This window comes from Pecten maximus, chromosome 17 (genome assembly GCF_902652985.1).
Source record: "Pecten maximus chromosome 17, xPecMax1.1, whole genome shotgun sequence".
NCBI lineage: Eukaryota > Metazoa > Mollusca > Bivalvia > Pectinida > Pectinidae > Pecten > Pecten maximus.
The window spans coordinates 5834241-5849808 of record NC_047031.1 but is presented as its reverse complement, the minus strand read 5'-3'; the positions used below and the strand labels follow the sequence as shown (position 1 = coordinate 5849808).

The 15568-nt window shown below is 38.4% G+C and overlaps 2 protein-coding genes across 3 annotated transcripts in view; both read right to left on the bottom strand.

Moving 5' to 3' along the window:
* Positions 1-15568, bottom strand: part of LOC117315989 (nephrin-like) — a 402896-nt gene that overhangs the window by 277492 nt on the left and 109836 nt on the right. The window lies entirely within an intron of this gene.
* The window catches only part of LOC117315988 (beta-hexosaminidase-like), a 49013-nt gene that overhangs the window by 4349 nt on the left and 29096 nt on the right, over positions 1-15568 (bottom strand). Inside the window, 9 exon segments of the mRNA XM_033870468.1 lie at positions 83-167; positions 1778-1813; positions 2503-2786; positions 5794-5920; positions 5922-6157; positions 10659-10883; positions 11904-12100; positions 14150-14577; positions 15173-15446. Coding sequence (XP_033726359.1) covers positions 83-167; positions 1778-1813; positions 2503-2786; positions 5794-5920; positions 5922-6157; positions 10659-10883; positions 11904-12100; positions 14150-14577; positions 15173-15446 — 1892 coding nt within the window.

Here is a 15568-nt window from a genome sequence, read left to right as displayed (position 1 = left end):
TCTCTATTTATCTCATAACTAGTGTTGGTAGGTGTTATTGGCTCTGGACACACTGCCATACTCCAATAAATTAATTTCTTACCTTATAACCAGCATTGGCTAGAGTTATGGCCCTTGAAGCTCTGCCGTATTCCCATATATTGTTCCAGGCATAAGCGTAGATCTCCCTGAATTAAAAACAAAAGCATGAATGCTATAGAAATTAATTCCATGTCTTTTTTTTATCATTCATTACAGATGAGACCATTTTGTTTCATGTTGAGAAGAAAATTTTCAGGAGTGACCTGCAAAGATTGAAATTTTAACTTTAATAAGAAATCACTTCATTATCAGACCTAAACATTCCTTATAAGAGACCAAAAGGCACAGTGAAAGGAGATAAGTGTGGTATATTCAATACGATAGGGGAGATAACTCTACATACACATTTGTTACACACCTGATTTTTTTATCTAGTTACCCATCACCACAAAGTTATACATAAAGGGGGGATTAATCAATTAGGAGTAGATCACCTTATTTATACATTGGTAGCACATGATTCTCCTGATGATCAACCTGCCCCTCACCATAAGCATGCATTAATTAATAAAGGGAGATCACTCTATATATACACTGGTAACAGAGGACTTTTAATTTCCGCTCACCATAAAGATATAAATAAAAGCATATATTAATTTATAAAGGGAGATCACTCTATATATTCGTTGATAACACACAACTTGTAATCGAGTTTCCCTTCACCATAAAATTATATATAAAAGCATGCATTTGTAACAGGAGAGGAGAAAATGTAGCGGCCAGACCGGGGTTCGAACCCGGGACCTCCGAACACTAGCCGGATGCTCTTCCAATTGACCTACCAGGTTACTGATGATCGACCCAATCCAGTCCCGCTACACATTAATTCATAAAGGGAGATCAGTCTTTATACATTGATATAGAAAAATTAAAAATCAGTCACTTTCACCCTTTGCTGGGATCTTCAGGTCTGTTTTTTTTTTAGAATTTAACAAGTTTTGAAAAATTAAATAAACCTGAAGTGACAAAGAGAAGGTGAAAGCAACTAGCTAGTCAGTCTTTAAACTCTATTTTTGTTCTATATTTACCATTTCATGTAGATACAAATACTTTTTAAATTAACACATTTATCATTCTTTAATGCATACAAAAAAGCATTTTATATTCATAACAATTTTCAATCACTTACTTTATAATTACCAACACCATAATGTTATGATATATATAAAACAGATATATTGAAAGTGAAGGGGAAGTCATTCTGTATTAGTTTTTGTATAAGCATTTAACCAGGTAATCTCAGGAACACTGCTTACAAATAAATCGAAACGGATTATGCCCCAGATTGACTATGAATTTAAAACAAATGTTTTATTTTCTTAACCTTATCTTCCTTCTTGTCTTAAAATGTAATAGGAATTATTTATTATGTAAATAATGAAAACTAATCCTCCAAAATGGCTCTACATATCTAGATGTCACTTTAGCCAAATCGTTTCTATAACAACTTTCTTGTAGGCTCTTTGCTAGTAAGTTAATATTGGAAAAGTTATGAAAGTATTCTTAGAGAATCATCAATATATACTAGCAGTAATTGTGAATCAAATATCCAGAATGAAATGGGACATCGATTATACTAATTCTACTGACACTTGTATCACAGTGCTTGTATTACTGGCTGGCCATGGTTAAGCATGATCTCTTAATGTTAGCCATCACCTTCTGTCATAAGGAATACAGCCCTAGACTAACCTACCTCTCCTGAGTGGTCGAGTTTTCTCCTGTCAGGTCACTTGCAGATTAAAATAGACAATTAAAGTACAACTTGCTTCAATTATTACAATATCCAGACATATCTACACTCAAACAAATCTGTTTTTATCTTACACTCCGGCCAATCAGCGATGACCTCACACTCGGGCCAATCAGCGATGACCTTACACTCCAGCCAATCAGCAATGACCTCACACTCTGGCCAATCAGCGATGACTTCACACTCTAGCCAATCAGCGATGACTTTACACTCTAGCCAATCAGTGATGACTTTACACTCTAGCCAATAAGTGACGACCTTACACGTGTACTATAGTCATTCGGTTATGACCTTGCACTATAGCCAATCAGTTTCAACCTTACATTCTATCCAATCAAGGATGACCTTTCATTCTAGCCCATCAGTGATGACCTTACACTCCGGCCAATCAGTGATCAGCTTATTCTCTGACCAATCAGTGATGACCTTACACTAACAAATCAGTAATGAACTTACGCTCTGACCAATCAGTACTCACGTTTCACATGTACATTAGCCAATCAGCTAATCTTGCTCAAATCTATTATTTCTGAATGTAATATGAATTATTTTACATTAAAACATATTGATTTGACAAATATCATGGATATCAAAATATTTTAGATACATTGCAGACACTGTTACATCATTCATACTCTCGTTTTTAAATGATGAAATGGAATGAGTACCTGTTGGTCGGTTTGTCTCTGAGATTTTTTAGGCTATAGGGATAAACATCCTTGGGTATAATTCCATCTTCCCACACACCGGCCGCCAAGCCCTGATCCTGGAGCAGTTTTATAGCCCGATGCATGAAAAAGAAGCGGAAGTCTGTGATGTTGCGTTCCTCTCTTAGCGTCTTACAGGCTGGGGAATTCTGCCAGACGCCACCAGCTATCTCATCACCGCCAAGGTGGAAGACATCCAAAGGCTGGACTTCACGATGTAGGTCCTTCACTGAGGCGATCAGGTGCTTTAAGAAAAAAGAAATAATTTAATGCAAAACCGTGGTTATAATGGACAAAAACTTCGTCTTTCAGTATGCTTTTGTTTGTCTGTCTGCTTGCTGGATTTATCACTCTATGAACAGCCAGGGTCATTTGGAGGAGGGGTCTCCATGTAGTATTTGGTGGACACCTCACTGAACAACATATCACAAGCCTGTTGTATGGCATACAGAGCGATTAGGGTAAATTGTCTTGCCCAAGGACACATCACAACAGCTAGCCTTGACTAGAACAGACCAATACTGCAGTGTCCAAATGAGTAATAGAGTAAGCTGATGATGATATAGAATGTAGAAATAATTTGGGGACCACATAATTTACAATTTTGATAGACCTTTAGCCAAGGAAGGTTTCTGCAAAATTTCATCAAAAACAGTTTAGGAGTTTTAGAGAAGAAGTAAAAAATATTGAGATATATGGGAAGATATACCCCGGTAGATTAGTTTGTAAATCTCTGATTTACTCTTAGTGTTAGTACTATGTTATGGAGCTGCTATCTGAGGAATGTTTAAATCTCTGGCTTTCAATCATAGGAATATTTCTTTAGATAGAATCTGATATAGAGGAACCTCTACATCCCTGTCAGTATACTAGTAATACTCTGGAGCAAATTATGTAGCTATATAGGCAGCCAGTGTTCAAATCCCTGATCAGATATAAAGGTATGGACTATATGGTGTCCCCTGCCCAACCACACAGGTTTTTCCCAACCACACAGGTTTTTCCCAAACCACATGGGTTTTTCCCCAACCACATTGGTTTTTCCCAATTACATGGGTTTTTCCCCAATCGCATGGGTTTTTCCCAATCACATGGGTTTCTCACCAACCACATGGGTTTTTCCTCAACCACATGGGTTTTTCCCCAACCACATAGGTTTTCCTCAACCACATGGGATTTTCCCAAACCACATGGGATTTTCCCCCAACCACATGGGTTTTTCCCCAACCACATGGGTTTTTCCCCAACCACATGGGTTTTCCTCAACCACATGGGATTTTCCCAAACCACATGAGTTTTTCCCCAACCACATGGGTTTTTCCCCAACCACATGGGATTTTCCCCCAATCACATGGGTTTTTCCCCAACCACATGGGATTTTCCCCCAACCACATGGGTTTTTCCCCAACCATATGGGGTTTTCCCCAACCATATGGGGTTTTCCCTAACCATATGGGTTTTTCCCCCAAGGTGCTGACAGTTCTGATTTCCTCTCACAGTTAAAAGACCCCTTGCACACTTCCATCAAGGCCAACAAAAGTGATTAATATATGTTAGAATAACTAGCTTAGCAACTGTTGTGAGATAAATAGAGGTTACACAACGAGTGGTTGTTGGATATGGAATGTATTTCACTTCAGTAAGTTATTTTTTTTAAATTACAAAAGACACAAGCTTTAGCGAGTGTCTTTTGAAAATTTTAAAGAATAACTTATCAGTGTGAAATATATTCCACATCCAAAATTCAGGAGTCGTGTGACCTGTTTCTACCACAATGACAACGGCTTGAATCAAAGGGGAGCGTGGCCTAGTTTAATTTCGTGTATGCAAATAAGGTGTACAAGTGACGGCTGGGACCCGGTGATGTGACGTAATTTGATTATTGATGACGTTAATAACAATTGCAGTTTGGGTCAAAGGTCACCGAATCAACCAATCAAAACGTTTATTACACATGTGGTATAAACTGAATGTTATTCAACAGTTCTAATGATTATTTCATGCCTAGGGAGTTGAATAATACCCACCAATTGCATACATGCCATATTTTTGGGAGACCAATAAGGGAGATTGATGATTATTTTAAGGGAATTTTGCCTAAAATAAGGGAGATTTGTGCGTGACATAAATATCGACATTTTTACTCAATTTTTTAGCAATTAACTAATTTTGAAAGTGATAAAGAATATTTATATTTATTTTGGATATGCAAACAACAAAAAGTTGTATAAGGTAAAAAATGCAATAAGTATACATTCAGATTCTGATGATATGAATTTTTTTTTCCGATTTTTTTTATGCAACACAAAAAGTTTCACAGCTTTATGCATATTGCATAACAGCATTTGAAAAGGGTATATTATAATTACATGTAGCTAAAGACTAAGACAAGCAAGTTATTCATTTATCAGTTTGGATTTTCTTAAAATTAGAAAGCTTGATCCACTCCGAGGGAACACATCAGTTGTAAAAATCACCATGAAATGTCCTGTGGGATACCTTATGTTGGACCATTTAGATATAAAAATATTCCAAGTGTGCAAGTGTATACATGAAATTATGAGAACGGAAGATGTTAATGTTAGGAGACTGCAGTAAATCTTATCACGATCATTCTAGATTTTGTATAATGTCTCTGTCATGGACTGTACAGTCATTGTAAACACCATGATTGACCACTTTGTAACGACCAACAGATGTGCTAATTTTGATAGTTTTCTGAAAGAAATTATCGGATTTCATCTTGCTATCACTGATCAACGATACACATGGTAAATGAAAAACATGTGTGATTTTGCGTCTGACCAGACTCTGTATCAATTACCATCATCAAAGTATGGTCCTAAAAGATAACAAACCATAATTCAAGTCTGTTAGCTAAGGGGGTTAAAATTGTTTGTAAGCGGCTTGCCTTTATTTCATGGTGATAGATATTCTAGCGCAAACATTACACTAGCCAGAGCTTCGTGTGAAAGCCGTGTCCAACAGGCGCCATTTTGATTAAGTGATCACGTGAACAGATGGATCACGTGATCGCTAAATTTAGCCAAATCTCGCGAGAAAAACTCTGAATTGTAAACAAAAATGGCGCCGGCAAAAATACCGGAGGGAATTACAAAGTACGGGAATTTTGGCTCTCCTGCCGGGAGGAAATAAATGACTGGAAAATAAGGGAGATTTTGTCTCACGCCGGGAGGTATGGCATGTATGCAATTGTGGTAGAAAAAAAGTTTACCTCACTGGCTTACATACCTGGAGAAAAATGTACGTAGACTCAATACACACGTTGATTACGCCGTCGTCATACGACTGTGCTGTACTATATTTAGATTTATCTGCCCATTCTGTAAGTAGAAACTCCTCGGCACTTTCCTCGTCCAGGGGAGCGAAACTTTTTATGGCGTGCCTCCATCGACTTAACCGCTGCTCGAGAGTGCCCTGGGACGTCAAACTCCGGAATCACTTGGATGTGCCTCCTTTGTGCAAACATTAGAATTTCTTGGTAATCTTTAGCAGTGTAGTATCCGGAGCCAGAGGAGGTTGTGTGGGGTCCAGAGCCGTGTTGAGGAAGAAGGCATGATTTTTCACTCGGGTCATGACAACGTCGACTGCCAACCTACATAACAAAAATGTCATAGGTACATGGCCAAATGAAGAAAATGCTCTGTTTCAACTTCCAGATTTCCAATTATTTTAGTTCGTATTTGCAGCAGATTTGATTTTGATATATATTTACAGTCATTAGATATATCATGAAAATAAAGAGCCAGTCCATGTTTAAAGTATATGTTAGTGGTAGGCCGATAATCAAAAATAACCAAAAAGTATTAAAAAAATAGCAAGGGGACAAGAGGGCCTGTAATGTATCACTCGCCTGGTTTGATTTGACTTAACGTCAAAATAATATTCATGGTCAATTTCAATTTGTTTATATTGAACAATACTATATATGGTTATGGGGTGGGGATCTCATGATCAGCTATTTCAACGATATAAAGAACATAGTCCAGACTCCCTAGGGGTGTGAAAAGCCCCAGGGGTGTTTTTACTCCAGACTCCCTAGGGGTGTGAAAAGCCCCAAGGGTGTTTTTACTCCAGACTCCTCAGGGGTGTGAAAAGCCCCAGGGGTGTTTTTACTCCAGACTCCCTAGGGGTGTGAAAAGCCCCAGGGGTGTTTTTACTCCAGACTCCCCAGGGGTGTGAAAAGCCCCAGGGGTGTTTTTACTCCAGACTCCCCAGGGGTGTGAAAAGCCCCAGGGGTATTTTTACTCCAGACTCCCTAGGGGTGTGAAAAGACCCAGGGGTGTTTTTACTCCAGACTCCCTAGGGGTGTGAAAAGCCCCAGGGGTGTTTTTACTCCAGACTCCCTAGGGGTGTGAAAAGCCGGCCCAGGGGTGTTTTTACAACAAGATTCTGTTTATCTCTTGATGACCAACATTGCTACAGTGTAGATATGGCAATGGGGTTGGGATCTTAACAATTTCAAAGACTTATCAAAGTTTTAAAGATTTATAAAAAAAAAAATAAGTCCCTGGGATGGGGAAATACCCCGGAGCCTATTTTTACAAGTGAATTGTGTTCATCTCTTGATGCCCAGCAAGGCTATTGATGGTTATAAGACAAGACTCTCTTAGTTGGGGATACAGGAATTCAAAATTTGGTGACGGTAGATGACACAGAAATATCACCAAACTTGATTCACTGCATTTAATCAGCTACAGTGTAAGTATACTAGCGGAAAAATGAAACGAAAGTTTGATTTTTTTAATATAACTTTTAGACACGTGGTCTATATTCAATTAAACTTCACACTGAGCTAACTCTGTGCACTGTGAAAATGTTTTTAAATTGAAATTCAGTCGACCATGACCAAATGCTTCATGCTTTCAGCAGATTTTTCAAGAAAACATGCATTCCGGGTACTCTTGCACAACATGTCCTGGTAAATCATTACAAATCTAACAATGGATCAGTACAGATCAATTACACAACATTTCTTTTTGAAGCGATTGTACAGTGAAAAGTCGGTAGGAGAAAGGCCATTGCTCTGATAATGCAGGAGCATTTGCGATGTCATGTAGTCCAGCAATATGGTTTACACAAGACAACAATAACCGGCTTAGTTGGGCGGCTCAGAGTCACAGGGAGGCTGGGTGACTGTCCAAGGAGCGGTCGCCACACATTACATCGTGACGTCAAGATAGAGGCATACGTCTCTCGACCTCCACAACTGATTTCAGACAGCGACAGCGACAGCAAGTCAAGTTGTCAGCACTCATAGTCGGCCAGTGTGTTCACGAATGTTTAGAAATCAGTTTCATTCAAGGCCACAATGTCCCAATGTTGGTATGCCACTTTCGTAGAGGCGACACCAACGTTAAATACATAGGTTGCTTGCACATGCACCTAATCAGTTTCATTTTGCCACAGGTGCCTGACTCGTTTTTATAAAATAATAACATATAGAGTACATATAAATGAGAAAGGTTCTGAACTCCCCCAGGCTTGAAATCTGATGTATTTATTTCTAAGTACCGTAGCTTCGGTTGTATTGGGTGGATTTTTTCGAAGTAGGACTTAAATTGAAGAGAAATGGTCAATCTTTTAAAATAAGCCATAACATGTTGTCGATTTCTCGATATTAGTTTACGAAATCGGGCGTGAAACTTCAAAATCCCCTCGATTTTGTTTAGTCGGACAAGTTGACGTAACGGGGTCACCACACTTTGACTCTATTGGACATAGCTTTAAATACGAAGTCCACGGGTTAATCAAGAGGTACGCTTCATCAGATCACCGAATACAACTATTACATACACTTACTTTATGTATACGAGCACCCTATCGACGGCCCCGGGACTTTTTATGCATACTGATAGCAGATTTTCCACTTGAGTAGCCATGTTGTGTCAGCCGCGGTAAATTTGAACAAGCATTCTGATTGGTTATAGAAAATGTGTTGAACCAATCAGAATGCTTGTTCAAATTTACCGCGGCTGACACAACATGGCTACTCAAGTGGAAAATCTGCTATCAGTATGCATAAAAAGTCCCGGGGCCGTCGATAGGGTGCTCGTATACATAAAGTAAGTGTATGTAATAGTTGTATTCGGTGATCTGATGAAGCGTACCTCTTGATTAACCCGTGGACTTCGTATTTAAAGCTATGTCCAATAGAGTCAAAGTGTGGTGACCCCGTTACGTCAACTTGTCCGACTAAACAAAATCGAGGGGATTTTGAAGTTTCACGCCCGATTTCGTAAACTAATATCGAGAAATCGACATCATGTTATGGCTTATTTTAAAAGATTGACCATTTCTCTTCAATTTAAGTCCTACTTCGAAAAAATCCACCCAATACAACCGAAGCTACGGTACTTAGAAATAAATACATCAGATTTCAAGCCTGGGGGAGTTCAGAACCTTTCTCATTTATATGTACTCTATATGTTATTATTTTATAAAAACGAGTCAGGCACCTGTGATTTTGCCAATCGGAAATGCGTATTATTCACTAATGAGTTTCACTTTATGTTTTACAGATCAGATGGAAGACAACGTGTCAAATGATATTCTGGCGCTTGCGTAACAGAAAGTGATAGATTCGGGGGAGGGTATGTTATTGTATGGGCAGGAATATGTCAATTAAGGCAGGAAACACCACTCTTGGTTATTAATGGTAATCTTACAGCAGCAAGATATCGGGATCAGGTCTTGAGACGACACATTCTTCCTTTTATCCATCAACGTAACCTTACATTTCAGTAGGACAACGCAAGGCCCTGTGTTGGTAGGGTTTGTCATGACTTTCTGGCTCTAAACAACCTTCCAGTTCTTGATTAGCCACCATATAGACTACATATGTCCCCAATCAAGAAATTGTGGAATGGGCTAGACAGGAGGGTTAGTAAGCGCGCCGACTTCCCATACATCATCGCTCTACTCTTCAAGTCCTTATTCAGGAGTGGAATAATATCCCTCAAAGGGCAATATTTACATTTGTATGGCATTGTCACTATAAAGCCTTTTTGAGAGTTGTGTCGTTGATGTTTGTTTAAGTGCCATGTATCACGCGACAGTATCAGCGTAGTAATACAACACAGACCTGCGCAATATTTTGTTCCGGGCCAATATATAGATATAGATAAATTTGAGCAAAAATACATATTTTTGTCAAATAATTTATTATGAGAAAACATGCCATATACTTTGTTTGTAATAAATGTAGAATATAATAAATTGTTGGGTTTTTTTTTCAAGCACTATTTTGTTGCCGATTTTGTTTGCCAATCTGCACGAGACATGAAGGATGTTCCAGTTAACGACTAAAATTTGTGTTGCCTGTCGGTAACGCGGGAATTATGAATTTTTTAAATATGATCTGTCAAAGGAAAAAAAATCAAATCGTTGGAAAATGTAAATATAAGCGTTGAACTGTTTTTGTATGGTATTTATGATCTATTTGAACGACAGAGCTTTGCAAGCAAACAAATCATAATGCGCTAGTGCGCATTATGATTTGTTTGCTTGCAAAGCTCTGTCGTTCAAATAGATCACAAATACCATACAAAAACAGTTCAATGCTTAAATAAACACCTTGATGGGGCCAATGTTAAGAAGAGTAAGAGTAGAAACTGATGCTGGCATGGGCACAAATGCTACTCATTTTGATCAGGAAATGGCGTAGGGTACCCTTGTTTAAAAGGTATTCCCACAAATACTGTCTGTGATAGGACAACAAAAATCATCAAAATGTATTCAGTAAGGATGAAGTAATCGAGAAACCCACACAATGTACACATCATCAAAGAATCATGTAAAATACGAACTATCAACCTATTCAGCAAAAATTGACTATTTTTGAGCAGGGGGCAATTTGTGGGTAGGGATCCGGCAGAGTACTCGTAGGCCGGGAGGTATTTCTAGGCAAGGAGGTTTGCATGGACAAGGTGGTATTTGTGGCCAGGCAACTGTTTGTTGGCAGGAGGGAATTTTAGGGAAGGTAGGTATTCTAAAGCAAAGGGGTAGTTGAAGGCAGGAAGCTTTTTGCAGATAAATATGGTAAAGTTTGAAAAGGCCTTAATTCTTGGATACACTCATAGCATATTCTCCTATACCTGTGTAAGTTCCTCCAAACCAGCAATCTCCAGCCTCCAGCCTTCATCATCGCTCAGGTGAAAATGAAGTTTATTCAATTTATACATTGCCATGGTATCCAAGAGTTTCATGACAGTTTCCTTGGAGTGGAAGTTCCGGGAGACATCTAGTTGGACTCCCCTGTACGGAAATCTTGGTTTGTCTCTGATTTGTGTCTTGGGTATTACCAAGTTATCGGCATCTTTCTGTGAGGGAAAAAAATCTCCAATGTATTGATTGACAAGAAGCAGAAATATATATATATATATATCAATGCACATTTCCATTTATCTGTCACCTTGCAGATTGCATTTAAATCTGTTATGATTGACAATAATTATAACCTAACAAGCATAAAGATCATGTAGTCTGGACAAAAATCTTAACATGACCATATTTACCTGAAAATATATGTACAATGTATTATGTATATAATCTATATGTAATGCCGGTAAAATATAGAGGCAATATACTGCTCGGCTGGAGAGAACTTATCTTTAGCTTGATCGGTTGAGCGTAGGACTGGTATAAACCAGAGGTCACAGGTTCGATCCCTAGCAGAGGCATTGATTAAATTCAATTAATCATACACTCCGTCACAACAGTTCCCAACATGAGACTCAGGAATTAAACTTGGCGTTACTTGTGAAAGCATTGCTTTAACCCCTGGGAACTCAGGGATGAGCTTTTCCTGGTGAGGAAGTATATACATGTATGTACCCCTGGTAAAATACTAGCCTAAATATACCATGTGAGAGAGAATTTCTCTTTAGCTTGATCAGTTGAGCGTAAGACAAGTAAGCCAGAGGTCCTGGGTGCAGATGCAGTGATTTAAATTTACACTGTAATTAATCATAAGCTTTGTTAAACAAATCATTACCAATAGCTGCTGGATCCAGTATCTATAGCTAAAATATCTTATTACAAATCAACGATTTTCCATAGGAAAACGTAATTATTGGATCTAAGGAAACAAAATTTAGTTCCTACGTCATATGTAGGTAGGTATGTTAATTCCTATAGAAAAATTAAGTTTGAAATATAAATGAAATAGAGGCCTGGAGGTCCTCGCTGGATCTAAGGAAACAAATTTAGTTCCTACATGTCATATATGTAGCTATGTTAAATTCCTGTGGAAAAAATTAAAAAGATATTAATGAAATGGAGGACGTATATCAACAAGCACTGAATGAAAGTTTTAAAATTCACAACAGTATTGTTCCCACCTGTAGGAGAGACAAAATGGTCTGAACACCATAGAAAGCTCCTGCCTTTCCGTCGGCAAAAACTTGTATTATTTCCGTAGCCGGCTCCACAGTTAGAATGTACTCCTCGCTGGTAAGGTTCATGTTGGAAGGCCGCTTGGTCAGATAGATGTAGCGTCTCTTTGGTAAGTTGTAGGAAAACTGTATCGGACAACGTTCTGGAAAAAGACAGAAAATATACAGCAATTGTAGAAAAATCTTGCGTACTATCGGGGATTGCTCATTACATGTAACCACAAGTTAAAAAACAAAATATTACTCCAGATTATAAGAACAGTGGGATTCAACGAGACACGCATCAAAATGGCATCCTACACTTTAACCACTCGGCCACCGAGACAGGCATCAAAATGGCATCCTACACCTTAACCACTCGGCCACCGAGACAGGCATCAAAATGGCATCCTACGCCTTAACCACTCGGCCACCGAGACAGGCATCAAAATGGCATCCTACGCCTTAACCACTCGGCCACCAAGACAATCATCAAAATGGCATCCTACGCCTTAACCACTCGGCCACCAAGACACTCATTAAAATGGCATCCTACAACTTAACCACTCAGCCACCAAAACACACATCAAAATGGCATCCTACACCTTAACCACTTGGCCACCCAGACAATCATCAAAATGGCATCCTACACTTTAACCACTCGGCCACCGAGACACTCATTAAAATGGCATCCTACAACTTAACCACTTGGCCACCCAGACAATCATCAAAATGGCATCCTACATCTTAACCACTCGGCCACCGAGACACGCATCGAAAATGGGATCCAAGTTCTTTGGGACAAAATTCTGTAAACCTAGCTACCACATATATTTTAATGAGCCTCATTGCAGTATTGCAATTTGAGTGGATGGCAAATTATCAGCAATCGATTAGAGACACATAGAGGGGACTATGATTAAGTTAGACAAATTATTTAAATTTTAATTATTAAATTGCCAGGAAGACTTTCTGTCTTGCAAATCATTCCAAAATGATCATTTTAAATGTCTGACAAGGATCAATCTTATTCTTTTTTTACATTTCATATTTCACGGGAATATACTGTATATCTACTCTTGGATAAATCATTGCAATATATATTTGGTTACCCACACTATAAGTTTGGTTAACAAAACCAATATCTATATATAATGATGTATTTCACATAATAATTTATTAATTCAATAATAGGAACTGTATTGTATAAGTTCACCAGTGGACCTGTAGGGGTGGGGTACACCCTTATAGTATTATCTCTCAGACTTGGATGGTATAATTCAGTATGACAACACTTTAGCACAAAAAAACCATTGTGATATATTTCAAACCAAGAGTTATTTTCTTTTCTAATCCTTCTACTAGATTCTGTATACATATGGCATAAGCCAATAAAACAAAGCTTAACACTAACAAGAATTCCACGGAAGTGGATGTGTCCCCTGCGCAGAAAATTGGGTGGTTACAAGAGTTAATTTGCATGGAAACAGATTTTCTATTTATAGTAACAGTACCCTTGACCTTTGACCTTTGCACCAGTAAGAAAAAATAATCCCATGCAAACACTTGTGGTAAGGAAGATCTGCATGAAGTTAGAGTTTAATAGGCACAAGGGAAACAAGTTATCAAACAGAAACAAATTTTAATTTTAGTAGTAACAGTGACCTTGACCTTTGACGTTTAGATCTGAAAAGCAATCCAATGCAAGCACTTGTAGGGAGATCTGTATGAAGTTTGAGTTTGCATGATCAACCAAATAAAACTTTGAGTTATCGCACAGAAACAAATTTTCTATTTTTAGTATTAAGTGACCTTGACATTTGACCTTCGGACCTGAAAAGTGATCCCAAGCAAGCACTTGTAATAAAGAAGATCTGCATGAAAATTTCAATTTGATCAGCCCAAGAAATATTGAGTTATCGCATGGGAACCTTTGAGTGGACGCCAACCCCAACATAGTGACATACCTTTTTGCAGGTGACACAAAATCATGGTGATTTATAAAAACACATTTTTTTTTTTTTAATACTTCCAATATATCTGTGTATATGTTATTTATACTCAAAATATAAGCAATGTATATCACTAAACAGTGAGATATTTTGCCTCAGATGTAAATTCTGTGTTACTGATGAAAATTTAGTACAATTGTACTTATAATATATCTGTATATGTTATTTATACTCAAAATATAAGCGATATACATGACTAACCTGCAAGAAATTTTGCCTCAGATGTAAATTCCGTGTTACTGATGATCACCCATTCCTTCGGATTAATGCTTAACAAGGTATTCACATCAATGTTCGCCTCCTCTGGTGTCGGCAACACCAGATTCCCAGCACGCCCAGTGTCATGCAACATATTCGCATACATATTGAACCTTACTTGGGCAGTGTAGGGGTCATTCTGGTCATTGGAGTCACGACGCCACTGCAGTGACGAGCGATTGTAGCTATCCACGAAGTCGAGAGTTTCCCCCCTGGTACATTGAAGTATCTGTGGTTTAGAGTCCGGCGAAGTCACATACCAGTTAGGAAAAGAATCAGTTTTAGAGACTTGTTGAAAGTTTCCTGTCAAAGTGAGGATTCGAGTCTGTGTTGGATACAGTGGTAGACAAAAATCAGGTTCGGGCTGTATTCTGAAACAACAAATATTACCTCCTCTGTGAATTCATCAATTTAGATTTTAACAAAATGCCCAAGGTTATCTAACTTAACTCATTCACCCCTAAAGACACATTTGAACTCTTCCAATTCAAACATTGGAAGAGTTCATAATGACACTTCAGGGGTGAATGAGTTAAAGAGCCATGTACTACAGCAGTATACATACTCAGTAGAAAGTACCTTGGTACTGTTGTAGGCCGTGGTGGCCATCTTGGATTTCTGATCATGTAACCCTGAAAATAAGAACAATTCAGTTAGAATCATCTCAGGATCATTTCAGGCAAGTTTGAGATGAATCCCACCGAAGAAACTTGAAATGTGTCTTTCAAAATGGCAGTCATGTCAATCAATACCATCTTGATTTCGGTCCCAAAAAGTAACAACACCAGCTAGTCAGAACCATTTCAGAATCATTTGAGGCATTGTCTGAGCTGAATCTCAATGGTTAAACTTGAGAAGAATTAATGTCAAAAGTTTATGCACAGCAGATGACAACAGATGAAACACAATAGCTTTATGTCATCCTGACCCTTGGGGTCATATGACGTAAAGACGAGTCATACTGACCTGTATAGACTTCCTTTGACATGGAATAATCTGAAGCCGGAATCACTGATCACATGACCTTCCGGCGGCACACCTCCAATCTCGTGCATCATTTTGTAGAGATGGTTAAAATAGATCTGCCAGTTACCTCCCTTTACTACAGCTATTCCAGTGTTGGTGAGGCTGATAGCTTGGATGGAATAATGTGGGGTATTCTCACAAACTTCAAACTTGACCAGGAGATATTCTGCGATGTAATCGATGGTTTCTTGTCCCTCCGGCAAGGATACAGGTGCTTAATTAAACAGAATCATGAGTGTTAGGATCAAATCCATTCAAGTGAAGATGAATTCAGTCAAGTGAAGAGGAATTCAGTCAAGTGATGATGAATTCAGTCAAGTGAAGATGAATTCAGTC